This window comes from Drosophila montana, unplaced genomic scaffold (assembly GCF_035044405.1).
Source record: "Drosophila montana isolate Dmon_TW-CO22-7 unplaced genomic scaffold, ASM3504440v1 contig_1853_1, whole genome shotgun sequence".
Taxonomy (NCBI): Eukaryota; Metazoa; Arthropoda; class Insecta; order Diptera; family Drosophilidae; genus Drosophila; species Drosophila montana.
The window spans coordinates 213,384-234,344 of record NW_026996772.1 but is presented as its reverse complement, the minus strand read 5'-3'; the positions used below and the strand labels follow the sequence as shown (position 1 = coordinate 234,344).

Here is a 20,961-nt window from a genome sequence, read left to right as displayed (position 1 = left end):
TTACAGAATTGAAGTGGGCTACGGCACAAGTTCGTGTACAAGTTTCTAGTCTTCTTGGGATTTTGAGTGCACCTCAAAAGTGTGGAGAATGTGTGCTGGCAATTTTGTTAAAGTCTTGAAAAGTTCGTCTTCAGTTTAGATGCCTCTCAAAAGTTGACAGTTTTTCTTTTGGCTTTTTAGGTAAATACGTTAAAAGTTTATCATTTAGACAGAGCTATAATTTGCCCCTCACATAAGCAGGAATGCCCTTAATTAACGTGTGTATTTTTGGTTATTTTTTTTTTGTCTGTCATTTGACGCCCACTTGTCATATATAATTATGAAAATGTCAAAATTTTTAATAAGCAGGCACGCGCTGGCATAATTTTTTGCCACAACATATAATTAATGGGTAGATGTTTTCCTTTTGTATAAGGATGCCATTCAAATGCAGCTGTTATGATATAATTATGAGCTGAGCTAACCGTTGCCTGTAGCTATTTATAAATATTCAATTGATTCAGCTGCGGTTATGTGTAGTTTCATAATTGTGGACGCAACGAAATGAGAGCTCCGCTAAATGCCAGCTTATCTAACTAATTTACCTAATGCTGCACAGGTCGGGTTTTTGCTCCTCTTTTTTTCGCAGAGAGAATAGCTAAACAAATATATGAATGTATTTATTCGAGCTATAAATTATTGCACAAAGACCTTTTTATGACAGTAGCCATTGAAATTGAATGAAAAAGGATACTAGAGCTTTGCACAGCAACAGGCATATCAGACCACATCAAGCATTTACATATATAGATGGGATAAAACATGCATGAACATGTTTAAGCCAATAAAGAACGTTGGGATCAGACGCGTTAATGTATAGTATAGTATAGATTACTTGGACGAGATTTTACCTAACTTTTACTTTCATCAAGACTTCATTAAATGCCGGAATAAAACAAACGTGAAAATCTTAAAGCCAATAAGAAACATTGGAATGAAACATTCGCTTGAACTTGTCATATATCCTTATATCTCAGAGACTATGATAGCTGGAGACCGAAAGTTGGGACGAAGGTCTGTCTTTGAAATCAACTATAGCTCAGTCCGTTTCTAGTTAAGGTTCCTTGCCCATATTTCAGAAATTTTGTTTTTATTGTAATTTAGATTCAAATATAATACACCTCCTAAAAAAATTGTTTTAACTTGTACACACATTTGGATGCCAGATTGTAGCCCAGAAAGTAGTCATAACGATCGGACTATAAACATCGATCACAGTGTGAAAGCAGAGTAAAGAATCAGCACGAAACACAGTGTGCATGCGACTGTGAATGTGTGCAAAGAAGGGAGAAGTTTCGCATTTAAGTTAAGTATCCTTCAGTTGGTCAGCCAATTTGATTGTTCTATTATTAATGCATATAATGAACGCCTTGAGCCGCGGGCAAGATGATTTTCAATGAACGGCATTTGACGCGTTTGAGCCCATTCAGCGGCGGCATCAAAAGCGACTAAGCCATTGGCCAAGCGGCTTATAATGCGCAATTTGTGTGTGTGTGTGTGTGTGTTGGTGTACCTGTTATGGGAATTAGGTCCAAAATATGCCAATATATAATACAGAGACAGTTAGTTACAAAAGTTTTCACACACACAGTGGCCAGCCGGCTAATTAAAATGGCTTAGCGCCCATTTCGAAGATGGGACTCTTGATTTGGGAAACCAAGCCATACGATAACTGGCTACATAATATGGCCCCAAAGAGGCCACTGATGTAATACAAATATGTGTGTGTGTGTGTGTGTGTGTGTGTGTGTGTGTGTGTGTGTGTGTGTGTGTACTTACAGGCAACAACAACGTCGCTTTTCTCACTGAAAATCGAGCCAGCCTCGTTCCTGGCAATGCACTGATAGCTGCCGGCATCCTCGCGCTTGGTGATGTGAATGCGATAAAATTGACTGGATGAATAATCGGCAACGGGTATGCCATCCTTGAGCCATCGATATGTGGGCTGCGGCGAACCTGTGAATAAAGTTCAAGTAAAGCGCATAAGTAAATCTATGTAAGTGCATGTACATATGTGTGTGTGTGTGTGTGTTTGTGTGTGTGTGTGTGTAAGGAGAAGTGCTGCTGCAGGAGCAGCTACAACATAGATAGTTGCCACAGCGGCAAGCGGGCGGGGCCATGTGGCAACAGCAGCAATTCGCGCTCGTATTGTTGCATAATGAACATGTTTTTCAAACCCATATCTCTTCGACTTCTGCTGCTGCTTCTTCTTTCCTTTTTTTGCGATTAAATCTTATGCTGGCCACGCCCGGCGCAAAAGAGGATATTACTTATAGTTTTCGCTCAGTGTGTGTGCGTGTGTGTGTGCGTGTGTGTGTGTCGGCTCGTTGACTATTTGTTTGAGCTTCCGTTGGCTATCGAGAGACCCGCAGCATGTTGCAAGGCTGCAAGCAACGGGCAACGAGCAACGGCCACTGGCTGGAACATGTCAGTAGGGAGCACAGTTTGCAGCAACTCGATTTGGCACACAATTTAGCCAAATGCGATCGGAGCCGGCAGCTAAATAAACGACTTTTACTGTATTGTCGCAGCGACAGTTTTGATACCGATTTGCCGACAAGCATTTAATTTAAAGTTGATTTATATGCGGCAAAGTGTTGCACAGTTCCTGTTGCTCTCGCTACGGAATGAAATTCCAATTGCAATTTCTAAACAAAAATTGCATGTGGCCGTTGGCTGTGTGTTGGTCCAACATCGGTTGCCAGTTGCCCGTTGCCCGGCTAAATGAGGCTTTGAATAAAATATTCGCTTTACCTAACTATAATGTGCTCATTCCACAGCCAACCCGGCTGATATCTAAACGCAGAATGTCGGCTGCCCCACGGCATGCAACAGGATGAGTCCAGTTGCTCTCCCAGCTGCAACTGCAACTGCAACGGCTTAAAACAGCCAAAAGTCGTTAGGCTGTGCAGCAGCCTCTGCATTTAGTTCCGATTCGAAATCAGACGGACAGGCCGCAGGGCAGCACATTTTAGCGAGCCAAGCGCGAAGCGAACACAACTTTAGCAAGTAATCCCATAGATTATGTAAAACACGCCGATCAACGACTTGCTAATGCCCTTTAAACAAAACAGGCGTGCTGTGTGCATTAAAAATAAATTGAAAACTTTTTAATTGAGCTCTTAGTGCAACACAAAAACCATTTCAAGCAACTTTTCAACTTTATCAAACATATTTGGCGCTTAACTACACATTTCACACAGATTTCGAATATATGTATATATACACACACACACAAAAGTATATATATGTATATACATATATATTGTTGTTTTAATTATGGCTCTGATTTCTTGCTTTTCTTTAATATATCATTATATTCACAATAAGATTTTCTTAAAAATTGACAGTTTATTGAATCGCTTTTTAAGCATTTTTAAGAAGTTTGCCACGGCAACTTTTACCTTCGCCTGGCCACAAATACAAACATTTTGTCTTGTGCATATTTCGAGTGGCGCTTCAAGTTGGCAAACTCTTGATATATATATATTGAATTCAAATAATTAGTAGGCCTCTATATACCCTATCTGACAGGTTTTAGCCAAAATTGCTGGCTGATTCGTGGCAAATTCGATTCAGCATCTATTTTTGAAAGTCATTTCACATTCATGTTCCAATTTAATTTTAAATTTGATAAGATTTACAATCTCATAGACTTTTGCCACTAGAGCATAAATAAGGAATATCATAAAATGCATTTTTAGCCACATTAAAAGAAAGCAAGTTTCCACATCAGCTATACATAAATTTATATACACATGTTCTCCTTCAGGAACCAGCTAGTCTTATCAAATTTTATTTATAGATAATCCAATATATTTGAATAAAATTTAACTTCTTAATTACTTGTGATCATAGTAAAAACTCACAATCTAGATATAAAAATAGAAATCTACATATAATATATATTATATAAATATTTATTGCTGATTTTAGTGACCTTTCCATTTTGTAAATCTTTCTTTTAGCTTTATTTAGTTTATTAAAAACAAATAAACAATTTTGTTTTAATCTATATTTTTCCGATACATCTGGATACAATATATATTATATAGATATCTATTTTTGAAAGGGAAATCAAAAGCGATCTTATTGATAAGCTAAGATTTCACTATAAGGCCTTGACTCATTTGTTCATGATAAAGTGATATGTGGATGCTTCCTTATTTTATAGAAGGATGTAGGCGTGCTTGCTTCAAGGTCGGAATGAATTGTTCAGTAAGGCACTAACTTTGCGATCTGAATTTATTTTATTTATAAATTTGTAGATGGTGAACGATCATCGGTGAAGAAGTGTTCGACAAAACTCGAAGCATTTTTTACAATTTTATTGCCCAACTTTGGGCAGAAGCACGTTAGCAATATCGGCACAGACAGGTCGATTGCGGATCAGATTGTTACTTCTTAAGGAATGTATCGGCACGTGAAATGCGACACAAATCGGCTATTTACTTACTTTATAATTCGCTAAGAATTGAAAATTTCCCAGAGCATGCTCAAGTTCAGTATTTGCAAACATGTCAACTTTTTGTTGTCTGCAAATTATTGAAGCAGCTGTTAATATTGCACAAAAATCAATATATACTCAGACAAGACAATATTACAGGGTATACACTATAAAAGCAGTAGCAGCAGAGAGAGAGAGAGAGAGAGGGAGAGAGAGCGAGAGCGATAGAGATATATAGAGAAAACGTGGCCAATGGCAATGCAATTGCATTTATTTGGCAGCACTTTGGCAGGCAGCAGACTAAATCGAATTGGGCAGAGACAGCCAAAGCTGAAATGCTAGACGCGAAAGAGCCAAAAACAGTGTAGTCCGTAAGAGTCGAGCCAGTGCCAAAAAAAAAAAACGAGAAATAATAATAAAGGAAAAGTAAAACGCAGAAGGGAAAAAGTTCCTTCAAGTGTTGGCCGGCATAAAAAGTTGGCCGGCAAGAGCTGGGCATTTGGGCAATGACGCTGCTATAAAATTACAATTTGGGGAATTCTAAGGCAAATATACACACAGCACAAATGCAGCACACACACACACACACACACAGGCACGCACACAGGCGCACTTAGTGCTCGCTTTGGTCAACAGCAGGAGCAGCAGAAGGCTCAATGAAAAAGAAGCAGCAGCCGGACTCAGACGCAAAAGTAAATGCACTGAGAAAAACAAAAAGACAAAAAACAAAAAAAAAAAAGAAATAGCATTCTCCAGCGATATGTGTCAGCGTTAAATCGAAGTGAAAGCCCCAATAAGCAGAGCAGCCAACCGACCAACCCACACACAAACACACACACACACACACACACACACACACGCACACCCAGTGAGTGGCCTCGGAGCCCAGTTCGTATCGCTGCCATCAAAGCCTTGTCGCTGCAGGGTCCACTCAAACAGACAGGAGTGTGCCAGTGTGTGTCTGTCTGTGTGTGTGTGTGTGTGTGTGCGTGTGTGTGGCACAAATGAGTTTTTAATAACTAAACTGACAAATCCTTTAAGCCTAAGCCATGCCCAAGTCAAAGTACGGAGTGTGAGCAAAATCAACGATTGAAACGCATTGCAACTCGTTTCATTTTCAGGCACCTTTGAGAAGTGGGAAATTGAACTACATACGTTAATGCGTGCGATTATCAGGATAATTCATGGTTATTTCATTCCATAAAAATCTAGTTTCAAATTTTGCTGACGGGCAGTAGAAGAAGCTTAGAGCTTATTGTTTGGATAAAATATACTTGTCGTTGTAGCCATATACATTTCCGTTTGTTAACTCTCTTCAAAATCGATAACTGTTCGTAAATCGATAACTGTTCGAAAACCGATCGATTTCGATAGCGTCATATGCCTATTATCGATTAATATTGTTTTTTTTATTTCATAATTATTTAGTTAAAAGTGGAATGGATAAGAGATTAGGTGCTCAGTTAAATATACGATTATTTTTAATTTGGATACGAGGTATCCACTAGTCGGCTACAATGAAAGAACCTGCGCTTATGGTTTTCTAGGCATGCAAGTATATAAGTCCGTTGCTTTAAAATCTGGCACGTGATAATTTTAGCATTAAAGCTTGCAACGATAGATTTCAACTCTTTCACAGTAATTCGTTGAAGCGTATTGTGCACACTTTGAGCGCTGTTTTGATGGGGCAGGGCAGTTAGGTGACTCTCTCACTCACTCGAAGGCTGGCAAAGGCTGTAAATGAAATTCGTTTTCGCACTCAGTGACTCAATCGCTCAATCAATCAATCGTTCAATCAGTCAATGTCTAAGCAAGCGACTGCATATAAATAAATTCAATAAACTGGCGACGCAACGCAACAAATTGCATTTGCTCGCTTCTATCTACTGCATGTGCTCCGTGTGTGTGTGTGTGCGTAGTAATAAATGTATGTAATGATGTACGTGTACGTGTGCGTGTGCGTGCGTGTGTGTGTGCACCTCATTCTGTTCCGCTGTTGCTGCTATTACTCAGTACTTGGCTCGCACAAATGTCGGAAATTGTTTGATTTGTGGCCGCCTTTTTGAAAAGCTCCAGAGTTGTCAAGTTCCAGTCTTATGATGGCTCGCAACTCGTCTACATGCTCGACTCTCTGCCACGAGAGCTGATGCTGCGGATTCATAACCTCGGCAGAGCGACATCAAATGTTTTGTCACAAATTGTCAAGGGCCCTGATGACATACAGCCGAGCTCGATAATCTTCCTCTAATGTCTCAGTTTGTCAATAGAAAGCACTACTGTACTTGCAGCTGCTGTTGTTGTTGTTGTTGTTGCGGTTAGAGTTGTCGCAAATGTTGTTGGTTTTTATTCATGTGTCCTCATCGATCTCTGGCTATTGTGTGTCTTACTTATAACTTGGGGATTTATTGACGTGGAAATCTGGGAATACCCTGTATTACTATGCAAATGCATAAAAGTTGTATAAGAAAATTTGGGAAAAAAAAACAGCAGAGATATCTAAGTCTCACATTCCATTAATCTTTGTTCTAACTGACTGACTGATTGCTTTTTGGCAAATTCCACGTGCAATTGTGGAAAATTGGCGGAATAGGGCGCAGTTTAAAATTTGAAGCGAATAACTTAACCTGAGCAAAGCCAGCCAATAGTCACGAGTATGCATATTTATGCAATTCATGTAATACATGCAAAAACAGGACATATCTCTAAGACTTAACGTTTATACATCTTATACATCTGTTGCCTTTTCTATATGAAGAAATCTCTTTCTTATTTTTTCCCTTCATAACCAATGAAGGAAGGAAGGCTTAGAATAACTAAAAATTAAGATAATTTTGCTACAGACTATAGTATATATATATATTTACTCTACTAAAATATATATATATATACATATATGCATACTAAATATACGGACTAAATTTTTTTGGCAATATTATACCTTTAAATAAGTCCAAATTGTCCGAATGTCCACATTTTGGCCTATCAATCTATATCATAATCATAGACACATGTACAGGGCATGTGCTGGTCGTGCAGCCCTGATTATTTCTGCATAGACCGCATCGTTTGTATTACAGGGCATATGCGAATCGCACAAACTGTTTCTAGCATTTTTATTTGTTATTTTATGGTTTTGGGGCCTGGACTTTCGTGTAGCACCTTTTTATTTGGCCTCAGTGTCGCAGGAGTCTAGCCTGTGTGTGTGTTTGTGTGTGCTGCTGCAACTCTGTGGCAAATGTTTGCTAAATTATGCACAGTGCAATGCGCCGACGCCAACGTCGCTCTTTGAGGGAGCAGCAGCAAAAGGCAAAAGCAGCCGCCAAGGGGACATCTGCCAAGTGTTTGCATAGATATACACATAGGTGTCAGTGTAAGTGTGTGTGTGTGTGTGTGTGTGTGTGTTATTGCTGTTGTTGTTGCATTTGCACTCGAATTTACGTAAACTTAAAAAAAACTAGAGTAGTCAAGTCAAGAGTGATTGACTAGGTAGATACTCTTCTTTACTCAGACCCAGACTATGCGAAATGAATTCTTAAATAACTTCGGTCTTTGAGGTCCGATCTATATGAAACTTACAGGGCTTATATATGACGCCCAAGTAAGCAAGGCTTAATGGCTTTAAAAATTACTTGTGCTGTCAATTTGGAGGCAAATTAGAAAAGGTATCTAAGCAGTTGTCGATTTGATAGGAGTTACGAGGATACGAGAGCTCTTATAAACTCTAAAAACCTTTTTATCGAAAATGAAGTCTCCTGTTTTTTTCAATCTCTGAGATGGACGCGACTTAAGAACTGGGCTAAAGGAGGAGCTGTTTGCCTCTGCCTGTTGCATACAGCTGCACAAAACTAGAATACCCCTTTAAGTCAATGGGCACAGGGTATAAAAAGTGCCTAAAAGGCTTTTCACAGCACGTTCATCTGGTGCTGCTTGCGACGCTTCGCTTGGCTTTGCTTTCCTTTGCCTCGTCATGTTGCAGTTGTTTTCTTTTTCTCACTTTTGGGCCGGCCAGGCGGGCAGCACATTTCACTTTTATGCATTTCCATTGTTTACACATTCGTGTATCTTCGTTTTGTGCTCTTATTCGCTTATCTATCATTCTCTCTTTGCCTCTGCTTTAACCACAACAGTTGGTCAGGCAGGCAGAGCTCTCAAGAAATCTGTGCAGCTCCTCATCACGGCGTGCCACACGTGAGACAGCAATTGCTGAAGGTGGGGGGCAGAGACAGGGGCAGGCCCAGTGGCAGTACCATTTGGCAAAAACCTGTAAGTGTGTCAACTTTGCAGCTTACGTGGCGGAAGAAGGGGCGACGGAGGCAGGGTGGCGATTGCTGCAGAAGGGCCATAAAGAAAAGCGCAAACAGCAACAAAATTGCATGTCACATCAAAAAAAAAAAAAAGGGGGGGGAGCACAGATTCGTAGATAAGCGAAATTAAAAATGAGCCACGATCCAGCACAATTTCCATCCACTTCTCGCTCTCTCGCAGAGAACCTCTCTCTCTTTCTCTCTCGCCTCTTACTACGCTGTTGCATAATAAGTTTTGGTCCACACATATTAAATAGAAATTACAAACAAATAAAAAACAATTTCAAAGAACAAAAGTTGAATATAAGAATCGAACCAGTTGAGTACTTTTTCCCAGTACTGTAAACCAAAATACGGCTCAGCGAACGTCTTCATTTTAACTGTGAAAAAAATCTCTAATCAAACCAAAGTGCAAAAGGAACTAAATCCATTTTTTTCTTCAAAAATTGCAAATCAAGATGGGAGCTAAAAGCCAAGTTCATGGATGTGAAAAATCAGCTTTATGTACCAAACCCAAAGAGAGGGAGTTGTTTTGAGCCATGAACTGAACTATAAACAATAGTGATTTCTTTTAATACTGCCTGGTTACGGGGTTATTCGTCGTTTGAGTTTGGTTATTTATAATTACGGGGGAAGCAAGTAAGATGCTCTGGCGGGAAGTTTCCGACTAGGGGATACCCTGAATAGATTGCAAATTAATTAAGTTTCCTCAATTAGAATATTTGCCACCGCCTTTGCTCGACAGCCATTAAAAAAAACGGTAACAAATTCGATATCTATAAAATGAAAGATACGTGATCTGAATTTACTATTCCAGAAGCTACTTGTCTAGTTTGGTCAGTCTAGCTTTTGAGACCTAACAAATTTGCTGAAGAAACAGGATTTCGATATCGATTTGTATCGATTACTTGGAAACGGGACAAGTTATGGATTGTCGAAAACAAACGGAACTATGAAATGACGGACATGGCTAGATCGACTCGGCTCTCAATGCTGATCAAGAATATATATACACTATATAGGATCGGAGAAACTTCCTTCTGCCTGTTACATAAATCTGCACAAAAACATTATACTCTTTAAGCCCATTTTCAATGGGTTCAGGATTGTGTAATATTCTAATTATTATCATTACTCATTGACAATTTATAATAAGATTTGTTAAATGCATTTTCTCAGCAAGTACACAAATAAATATTGTAACAATCCATTAAGCAAGCATATTCTTTGGCCTATTACCTGTCCGACGATTCACAGCCACCCACTACAATTGCTGCCCATACATATTCGTGTAAAATACTTTCTTTCACTTTAAATGCTCTGTTGAAAAGATGGAAAACGGGTATAGGGGTTTTCGTTTAGCCAGCGAGTGTATGGGTTTTACTTATGCCTGTGTAAAATAGAGGGCTCAAGGGTCGGATATAAGCTCGTGCATAGATATATATGTATATATACTAGCGGGTATAACCCGGCCTTGCCCGTGGCACGTCTGCTATAAAATCAATGTTTTCGAAAAGCTTTGAAAATGATTTTTAAACTGATTGGACGGGAATCAAACAACTTTTATGCAAATCGGACAAAACTTAAAATTTACCAAAAAAAAATCTTGGAAATGCATTTTCCACCGAAGGAGTTTAGATTTTGCGAAAAGTGAGAAACACCCCTCAAATGAATTCGAACATAGATCTTTGAAAATGAGTTCGAGGCCGATCGTATGTTAAACAAAAAAGTTACATACAAACGTTTTTCGCGATTTTTCCACACTTGCGGGTGGAATTTCCCGAAAACCCGCCACATAAAGTAACTACAGTGAAAATTTTAGCTTCCTAGCTGTTACGGTTTGGGCTGTGCGTTGATCACCAATCAGTCAGTCAGTCAGGACAAACAGTTTTATATATAGAGATAATATATATATAAATATATATGCTTTGTCACATAAATTATACGCAGTGGGCCTACTTGGAAACGGCGGGCAAATCGCGAGAAGCGAACTCTTCTTCAGTTTTTAGGTTATTGCGTACTTATTCTGCAGATAGATCAAAGAAGATTTTAACTTTTCGTCAGCTTGTTTCACGCCCTAAACAGAGTTTTGCCCAATCGTCTCGATGCGTTCCTACTGTTTTTTCTTCTTCTTGTTTATCCTGTATTTTGACAGCAACAATATAGGCCTTTATCAACAGCCGGGAAATAGTACTAGCGCGAAAACATCAGGAATAACAATAAAAGCAGGCACAAAAAACGCGAAGCCGCATTGTGAGCTTAAGAAGAAAAAAAAAACAAAAACAAAAAATAAACCTTATGGAACAAATAGCGGCAAAACACACAAAAACAATACAATTTTTTTTCGCTTAGTAATGCTTCTTGCTGCTTTGTTTTTTTTTTCTTTCGTTTTTTTTGGTTTTTCTTGTTATTTATATATTTTCTTGTTGTTGTTAGTTTTGCGTGTTGACGCTTAAGATGAGAGGGATGTGGGCAAGCGGTCGCAAGACTCAAGACCCAAAAACGCCAGCACCAAAAGTGGGTGTAAGCCACGCACGTTCACAACACGCTCATGTGTGTGTGTGTGTGTGTGAGTGTGTGTTTTTCTTCTGCTTCTTTTGTCTCACGCCTGGCTGCTGGAAGACGCCCAGCGAGCCGCCCATTTGCTGCCATGCTAGAAGTTCTCAGCGTTAGGTAGTGGCACTCGGCAACGGCAACGGCAACGACTTTGTAGCCATAAAAGAGTCTTTGTTGCAAGTGAATGCGCCACATTTAAAACGCAGCTCGGCAACGCGGCCCACTCGTGTGCACGTCTCTGTCTCTTTCGGCTTCATTTTTGTTGGCTAGAAAACAATTCAACACACATTTTGCCAGGCTTTATGCTTATGACACAGCTAAGGTACGAGTGCTGCCACCGGGAAGTACTTGCAGCACTTGCTGCTCCCTGGTAGCTTGCTGGCATATTAGTTACATGCCCCCCTCTTTACCCCATGCTCTTGCTCCTTTCAGCTTGTCGTAGATAATCGTGATTAACAGTTTTTACCTGTTTACCAAATCTGCTAACCGCAGTTTATCGCGCCATTCCGCCAGATGGCGCCACAAAACAACAACAACTAGAACAACAGCAGAACAATCGCCTCTTGTTTCTGCCCTCTAAATCTCTTCGGATTCATTTGATAATAGTTCCGCAGCATCAACATTCTGTGGGGCAGCTTAAGCCGGCGCCCGAGAGTATGCTACACATTTGGCGGCATATTCCAGTTTACGATTTCCCCAATTGCGCTTTAGCAGAGTTTGTCGAGTTGGAAAGAGGAGCTCTTATATAGCTGATAGGCCTTTCTTTTGCAATTTTGATAGGACCACGGCCTGGAGTCTGTGGCGAGTAGCATGCCTAATTAGCGATCAAATCTCTGCTGTGCTGTAGATTATATAGCCAAAAAAAAAAAAAAAAACTCTACAAGAAAGTACTACTTCATTTGATCAACATCTCATACATAGCCACATCTACAGCATAGGGATTTGAACCCTGATGTTCAAGAAGGCATTTTATCAATCATGTACTTAAATGTTTTATCAGCCAAGTTCTGAATTCCGCTGTTGCCTATTGTATCAGAAGTATTGTATCAACTTTGTAACTATTGACAAATTGTTCTATCATCAGCAAAGCTTGCTACAAATTATAGATTGTCCATAGAACCACTTGAGAATTATAAGCAATGAAAAACCTGCAAAGCTAGCAAAACCAAAATAACCCTTTTATATTTGCGAACTTACCTGAAATTGAGAATTAACAACAAAAGCTTCTAAGCAAATATTCAGAGAACCTCAACTGAATTCAATTGCAAGGGGGTATCTCATAGTCAGCCATAAGCCACACACATTACATTGTTTTAGTTTTGTTCATTGTTATTTTTGTATTCTCTGGTTTTTATTGTCATGAGCAGAAACGTTACAAAGCCACAAAACTTGCATTTCGTAGAGCGCCAAATGAAAAGCTGGCTGGTAAAAAATACAAAAAAGAAGTTAAGTAAAAATAAAAAATAAAAAAAAGAGAGAAGCAAGTTTAGAAGCGGGAAGAAGCTGCAGTGTGCCTATGCACACACGCACACACATATACTTAGTATACGCGTGCATATTCGCATCCGCAAGCTCGTATCACAAGTATCTATGTATCTGTATCTATGCTGGCGCGTGTGTGTTCATGCATCTGTGTGTTGACAATTGAAAGCGCCAAAGTGACTGAGTGCGTGAAGCGCCACAGCCATTGGCAATGCTTGTCGCGGCATGTGTGACACCAGCAGCAACAACAGCAACAACAAGAGCAACAAGAGCAACAACAAGAGCAACACCAAAGAGCAGCTAAAAAGATATGCATGCTTTGTTTTTGCATTTTGTTTATCTGTTGATTTTGATTGTGACGCATCGAAGCAAATATCGCCGTACCCTATAGAGCATATACATATATTCTGGATCAGCATCAATAACCGAGTCAAGCTGTTTCTATGCAAATGCATTTAAACTTTCGTCTTTCTCTTCCAAGCTGTATATATAGTTCGGAATCGGCCGGATCGGATAACTTTGGGTCCTGGGCACAATCGCTTAAAATTTATATTCTTGCACAAGAAACAAGCTCTACCAAGGTCCTCACATAGGAGTCACATATCAGACTGTTGTATCATAATATTAAACAGCTCCATAGTTTATGTATCTGCAACTCTCTCTCTCTCTATAAAGGAACCTTCACTAGTTTGGCCACATGTCTGGCAAACTTCTGGCCTTCTACAAGTGTGTTCAATCTTCGGCGTGACGATTTTTTCTTATTTTTTTTTTCGCTTTCGGTTTCCAAATTTTTGCCTTTGGCCATTTTGCAGCTTGCGCAAAGTGCAGCGCTCTTCACCAACCCAAACACAACGAGCCTCTAGACTACATTCATGTATGCATGTGTGCTGTGTGTGTGCGTGTGTGTGTGTGTGTAGTTATCTATGCAGATACACAGCTGAAACTGCTCAAATGGCCCGGCTATCAAAGGCCAATCACTTAGGGCCACAGGCAACCCGCCAGATTGTTGGATCAACGTTTGCATTGACGTGTTTCGAATGTTTTGAATGAATGTTACGTTAAAACGAACCCCAATGCAACACGTCAAAAACACAGTAACCAATCAGCTTAATACATGTTTTACTTGAAAACGTTGTATTAGATTTAAGCGCGGTTTCTTTTAGATCCGAAAAGAATCTATTACATGTGTGAGATACGAAAACATCGTTCAGCTGCAGTAGATACATTCGATATCTGAAGAAATCATACAAAAGTATCTTTAAGTAACGTACGTATCTTTGAGATACAAACGTCTTCTTGAAGTATAAGTACATAGAGAATAGCACAAAGCAGAATATATAGTTAAGTATATTGAGATACAAAGGTATTGATGAACTACAATTCAACATTTGTATTTAGTATGTAATTAACAAAGATTTAAAAGTATCTACGAAAGCAGAATGGAGCTAAGCATATTGAGATAAAAAGTTATTGATGAACTATAAGGCAACAATTGTATCTAGAAAGACACAAAAGTATCAAGGAAGCGAAAAAGCAGGAAAGTATCTTTGAGATACAGACGCATTCGTCAAAAACAAGGACACAAAAGTATCCGGAATGTTATCAACTAAGCTACAAAAGTATCCACAAAACAAAAAATTCTTTTAATATACAAAAATATCTTTGAGCTAAAAACGGTTGCCGTTAAATAAAAGGATATCCAACTGCTCCACTTTGATTGAAAATTTCGAAGGCTTACAGGCCGAGTGAGCAGCCCGAAATTCGAGTTTACCTTCAGAGCATTTTTGGGCAAATAAAGTTGCCAAGGGAGACACACACGGACAGATGCAAAGGTATGCGTTCGGGTCAAAAGGCCTTTTGGATCATCAATGAGCCAATATGCATTAATTTTTAAATATTTCACGGCTAATTGTGCGAATCGTGTGGCTATACGGCACAAAGCCAATATCACACTCATGCACAAGCACACACACACACACACAGGAACAGGGCTCGAAATTGTCTTGAGGGCACTTACAGGACTCCGGCCTGAACACAAACAGCAAACGGCAAAAGCTGATGACAAGGACGAGACCGAAACCGAGTCCCAAGTCCGAGCTGCCAGCAGCCGGCTCATAACAAAATTTCGACGAAATTTTTTGGGACGAAACAATATGTAACCGATACTTGGAAATGTCAGACGCAGAAGGTTTAACCCACAGTCGAGCAACACCTGTGTGTGTCTGTGTGTGCACGTGCGTGTCTGCGTGGTTGTGTATGGTTGCGGCTGTGGGTGGGCGTGGTTGTGGGCGTGTGCACGCCCTTAAGTGCCCCCTGCCTTGCTAGCAAAACGGCTCAGAGGATTATGCCGCTCTCTCGGGGGCTTCCCAAACGCTGGAAACCTCATAAAAGTTATTGTTTTTCTACTTCATTATCTTTCAAAAGCAAAAGGCGCCCGCTCATCCAAAACACAACCCCCCCCCCCCCCCCCTCCAGACACACAATGGAAAAGCTGGGTGAAAAAAATGAAAAAAAAAAATATGTCTTTTCGTTTATGGTTTTATTTTACATGACACTTGCCGCTATGCCCATTCGCCCGCCCACGAGATCCTTAAGCTGCACACTGTCAGGCATTTTGAAGGACAAGTGTAATGTTTAGACGCGCTCCACGCCCGAGTCGGCTCCATGTCCGAGGCTTAAGTTTCGAACTAACTTATTGTTGGCTTCAACTTACCCAGCGCATGACACTGTAAAATCTTCGTGCGTCCTTCGCTAACAATGGATCCCGATGACGACGGATGCGTTGTAAAACGCGGCGCCTGTTGCTGTTGGTGCGATTGTCCTGCTTGAGCTCCGAGTTGTTGTAGTTGCTGCTGCTGTTGTTGTTGTTGTTGTTGTTGTTGGGGAATGGCATCTGCAAGAGAATAGTTGATGATGAGCATTTTGTTCAAGTTCTCAATGTAAACAAATTCCCAGAGCGTGGGCATTTAGTGTCGCGCACGACCCTGGCCATGTTCAAGGATCCTGGCAAGTGCATTTTAATTAGACGAGTTAGTTTTACTAAATTGGCCAGGCAACAATTAGGCAGCTGACTTGATTGCATATTTTTGCCAAGGCAAGGTTGACGCCAGAACCGTTTGCGAATTTTAAGCGCATTTAATGCCGAAAATTGCACTAGCCATCAATTTATTTGTGTTTGTCATTCGCACTTTGAATATATTTGTTGCTGCAAGCTGAGAGAAACTCAAATATATTTGAAATTCACACCCAAAAGTAAATAAATGTGCATATTGAGATTCTTTTCTTTTTCCAAGTGCGAATAGCAATTAAATGTTTAAATACGCCTCAATACCCAGCAGTTTTACTTATTTTTCTCGGCTCGGGTTTTGTTCAACTCTGCAAGTCAATTGTAAATTGTTATTTATTTTTTGAGTATTTTATTTACAATCTGCTAGACGTTAAACAATAAGTCAACTTTAAAAGGGAAAAAACAATGGCATTATAAGTTTTCAATGATGGGCTGAAGTTCAGCGTACCAGCAAACAGATGAAAAGGTTCAGAGGATGGCTTCAGCGCAAATGGTAAATTGTTGAGTTGATGAATATTCTTAAAGCTTAGATTTTGAAATATTAAATTATTATTTAAATATTCCAAGATTCAATTGAAAATATAGCGTAAAAGCTAGTAAAAGATAACTTTTTAAAGGGATGGGAAAGAAAGAACTTTAACATATCTCTATATATAAAACTTATTGTCCGGACTGACTGATTGACTGACTTACTGATTGACTGACTGATTGACTGACTGACTGACTGACTGACTGACTGATTGACTGACTGATTGACTGACTGACTGACTGACTGACTGACTGACTGACTGATTGACTGACTGATTGACTGACTGATTGACTGACTGACTGACTGACTGACTGACTGACTGACTGACTGACTGACTGACTGATTGACTGACTGACTGACTGACTGACTGACTGACTGACTGACTGACTGACTGATTGACTGACTAACTGACTGACTGACTGATTAACTGACTGACTGACTGACTGACTGACTGACTGATTGACTGACTGACTGACTGACTGACTGACTGACTGACTGACTGACTGACTGACTGACTGGCTGAATGACTCACTGACTGACTGACTGACTGACTGACTGACTGACTGACTGACTGACTGACTGACTGACTGATTGACTGACTGACTGATTGATTGACTGACTGACTGACTGACTGACTGATTGACTGACTGACTGAATAACTGAAGTTTATTTTTCGGCTTCCAGATGCTCACCACAAGACGAACAAGGGCGGAGGCCGTTGATGCCAACTTGGTTATTGGATCGATGAATTTTAAACATATTTCCTGATAAAAGTGGAGTTCAAGATAGAATTCTCCATTTCACGGGCTGAAACTGAGTGACAAACTATATTAAATTTGTAGCACAATACCGAGTCCCGTCAAAATTGTTTTAAGGGTAATTTGAAAAACTAAAATTTGACATTTGACAAACTGCTTTTAACAAATGCGATAGCTTTGACAATTATTTTGATTATCGTATTAAAAATAATTTGATTCCAAAGCAAGCATAATTCGGAATAAAAATAAATATCTTTGTGAATTTTTAAATATATACTGACATATGCAGAAAATGAATTATAATTAATGCTGTACAGCTAGAAAAAAATTGATAGTGTTTTTACATATTTGCTACTTTTTGGTGCGTGCGTGTGTGTGTGTGTGAGTTGAAACAACAATCTCAATTTCATTTGCACACACAAATTTCGAACATGCAGAGTAAAGAAATGTGCATGTTTTTGGTTGCATTTGTTACTATTGTGGTTTCACTCTGCTGTTGTTTTTGTGCATTCCAATAGACAAAGGAGACTTGTTCGAAATGCAATATGTCTATGGAAATATAAAATTGCCGTTTTAATAAATGATAAAAACCTTCGCATATTCTTTTATTGCAACAATGCAGCAGGACAAACTTAAATAAAAAACAAAAAAACAACAAACAACACACACAATTTTATTTTATTGGATTCAGAATCAAGTCCCCGCCCTCGTATCACCTTCACAGCACCAGCTCCCGAAAAAAAAGAGGAGAACTCCGGGCAGTAACTTGCGCTGTGCCGTAATAAATCCAATAAATCCAAGTGACAACGACGACAACAACAACAACAACAGCAACAACAATAAACAGAAAAGTCTAACCGAAGTGCTGGTTGGCTTCGGTTTGTGCTGCTTTTATAAATATTTTTGCTGGTTGGGCTGACCCATTTTGTAGGGATTATAAATTCATTTTCAACGCAAAACATGCAAATATATTTTTCACATTTGGGCACACACACAACGCTACACAGTCAAACGCCCGCTACAGCGCAAGGTTATTGATAACCACGCAAGTAATTTGTTTATTTTTTCGTTCTATCAACAAAAACAACTGCGACGACAAGAGCAGCAACAACAACAACAACAACAACAACAACAGACAGCGACAGCAACAGAATGTTGTATCATATTCATAGAAAGTATATCCTTTGAAATGCTAAAAAGCACAGCGGCAAATTCCAAAATGCATTGAAAATTTAAATACCAAATATTGGCAATGGCTTAAAATGACTAGAAAAAAAAATGGATTTCATTTTTAGCAACTGATTTGGCACAAATTTGATAACGATATTTTTATTATGACAAGCAACAAGCAAAAACCCGCCACAATTTAAAATTGATAATTTTACAGCAAATGATGTCAGTTAGGTTCAAAAGTATTTGGGCAATGCAAAGACCTCTAAGATACAAATGTATCTGCTGCACACAAGAGTAAAATAAAATGTATATCTCTCTGTAGGATTCGAAAGTATTTGTACAATGCAGGGATTTCCAAGATACACATGTATCTGCTGCACACATAAGTAAAAATAATAAAAATACAACCTACATCTTTCTGTACGATGCGAAGATCTCCAAGATACAAATGTATCTGCTGCAAAAAACATATCTATAGGATTCAAAAGTGCTTGCACAATGCAAAGATCTTCAAGATGCAAATGTATCTGCTGTGTAGTGCAGACATCTCAGAGATACAAGTGTCCACAAAAGTAATATAACAAAAACTTAAAGATATCTGTGAGTTTCAAAAGTAATCTAGCTTTAAAAAGTGGTCACAATGATATGCAGGATTACCTGTTAAGTACCTGTCCTTAAAAACTCAAAACATCTATATATCTATATCTATATAAATATCTATCTAAAATATCTATTATCTGGGCGATACAAGACTATTGGTAATATGTATTTACAAGAAGTATCTGAGGAACTTGTAGATTTGCCTGTTGCAAAACAAAGTTTTATAGAATATTACTTGCTCCGACTACACCTCAAATGTATTTCAAACTTAAACATGATACACGTGTTCATAAATGAACTATAAATAGTTAAAACGATTTGAAACGTTTTAAGTTTTTACATAGACTAAGCGAGGCAAGCAGAAAACAAGAGCGCTCGACTTAAAGATACCCTGTACCCAGCAAACCAGCCAAGCAGAAAATCGATGTTAGTCGATCTTATCGGGTTTTCGATATGTTATCGATTTTCATCGACATGAGCCATCGATTTTTATCGGCATAAGCTTTCGATTTTTATCAATACGAGTATTGGTTTTTTATCGATATTTAACGATATAATTTATCTGCTTTTAGCCAAACTAGTTATCGGTTTCAATCAATACAAGTTATCGATTCATATTGATTATTGCATCTGCAAAAAGAGCTCAAGAACGAAAGACAGACAAACAAGAGGGCGAAGAGCTGCTCCTTTCTGCCTGATACAAATATTTGCACAAACCCATTGTACCCTCTGTTGAAACCATTTTCAATAAGGCACAGGGTATTAAAAATTGTATTTCACGCTATTTACATATTTTTATGGCCATGTTGCAAGCCCCAAAAGAACAACTGCAGCGTGCAATGTTGTGGCAATTAACAATTTAGTAGTGCTAGAAATCGGATTGGGGCAGCGAAAAAAATGCAAAATAAAAATAAAAGAGACGCACACATATGGCAAACATATGTTTGGTCGATTGGAACAGTCAAAGGCGGAGGCGGCTTTACGCATGGCCGATTAGCTGGGGCCCGATTAAAGTGCACCTCTCCTGTTGTTTTGCCAATTGCCATTGGCAATATAGAATTTAACTGTCTGTGGTCTTGCTTTGCCCGACAAGAGAGTGCTGTTCACTGCCGTTGCCATGCTGATGATGATGATGATGACGACAAGGACTTAAGTGTTGCTGTTGTGGGTGAGGGGCGGACAATTTGCCACCTGCCTAACACACGCACAAGCAGGCGTTAAATTGCCAATGTGTCCGGCACGCTCTTCACAAACGCTACGGCTTGTGGCATGCACACACATACACACACGCACACACACACACACACATGCAACAAACCCAAAGGCCAGCCCACACCCTTTGGCCACCTGGCTTGCATTGAGTTTGCGGTTTTGCGCATGCGCAGCGGCCACACATACACTTTGAATGGCTTCTCGCCCTGAGAGACATTCGATATGTGGCATGCTACAGGCACACATATTAATATATATATATATATATGTATATATGTCTCTTTATATACATATATCTATATAGCTTGTAGCTTGTTCTGGTTGTCAAGTCTCCGTATGCAAAATGTTGCTATTTTTGGTGATGCGCTCAATTTACAGCACTTTGCCACACATACAAGAGGCGCAGCAGCAAGGACCTGCCACAGGAAACTGTGTCGGGCATTATCAACCCGCCCGCACACTCACACACACACACACACACTCGATTGTCGTGCCGTTGAGCTTTTGTTGAAATTCGTTTGTTTAATGTAAACGATGCCTGCCTCATCTGCATTGCCACTTACAAGTGGCACAAAATTTCAAGCCGCAGGCTCAAGTGGGGCAAGACTGCAACTTCCTTGCGGCATTCGTCGGCATCTGATGTTAATGATAAAACATTTACACACCCGCACACACACACACATGTGTGTGGCAGCTGCAATGAAATGCGATACGTTTTACTTCATCTCCCTGTTGTTTCTTTTTTCTGCTTTATTTTTTGGGTTAGTTTAAAGTGGTTTCGGGCTACAGCAAAA

The 20,961-nt window shown here is 39.4% G+C and overlaps 1 protein-coding gene across 5 annotated transcripts in view; it reads right to left on the bottom strand.

Annotated features, from left to right (window-relative positions):
• Positions 1–20,961, bottom strand: part of sdk (sidekick cell adhesion molecule) — a 114,522-nt gene that overhangs the window by 29,280 nt on the left and 64,281 nt on the right. For all 5 annotated transcript variants that reach the window (XM_064700560.1, XM_064700556.1, XM_064700559.1 and 2 more), the window contains exons 3-4: positions 15,542–15,721; positions 1,819–1,995 (exon numbers count right to left, since the gene is read on the bottom strand). In XM_064700560.1, the coding sequence (XP_064556630.1) occupies positions 1,819–1,995; positions 15,542–15,721 (357 nt within the window). The remainder of the gene's footprint in view (positions 1–1,818; positions 1,996–15,541; positions 15,722–20,961) is intronic.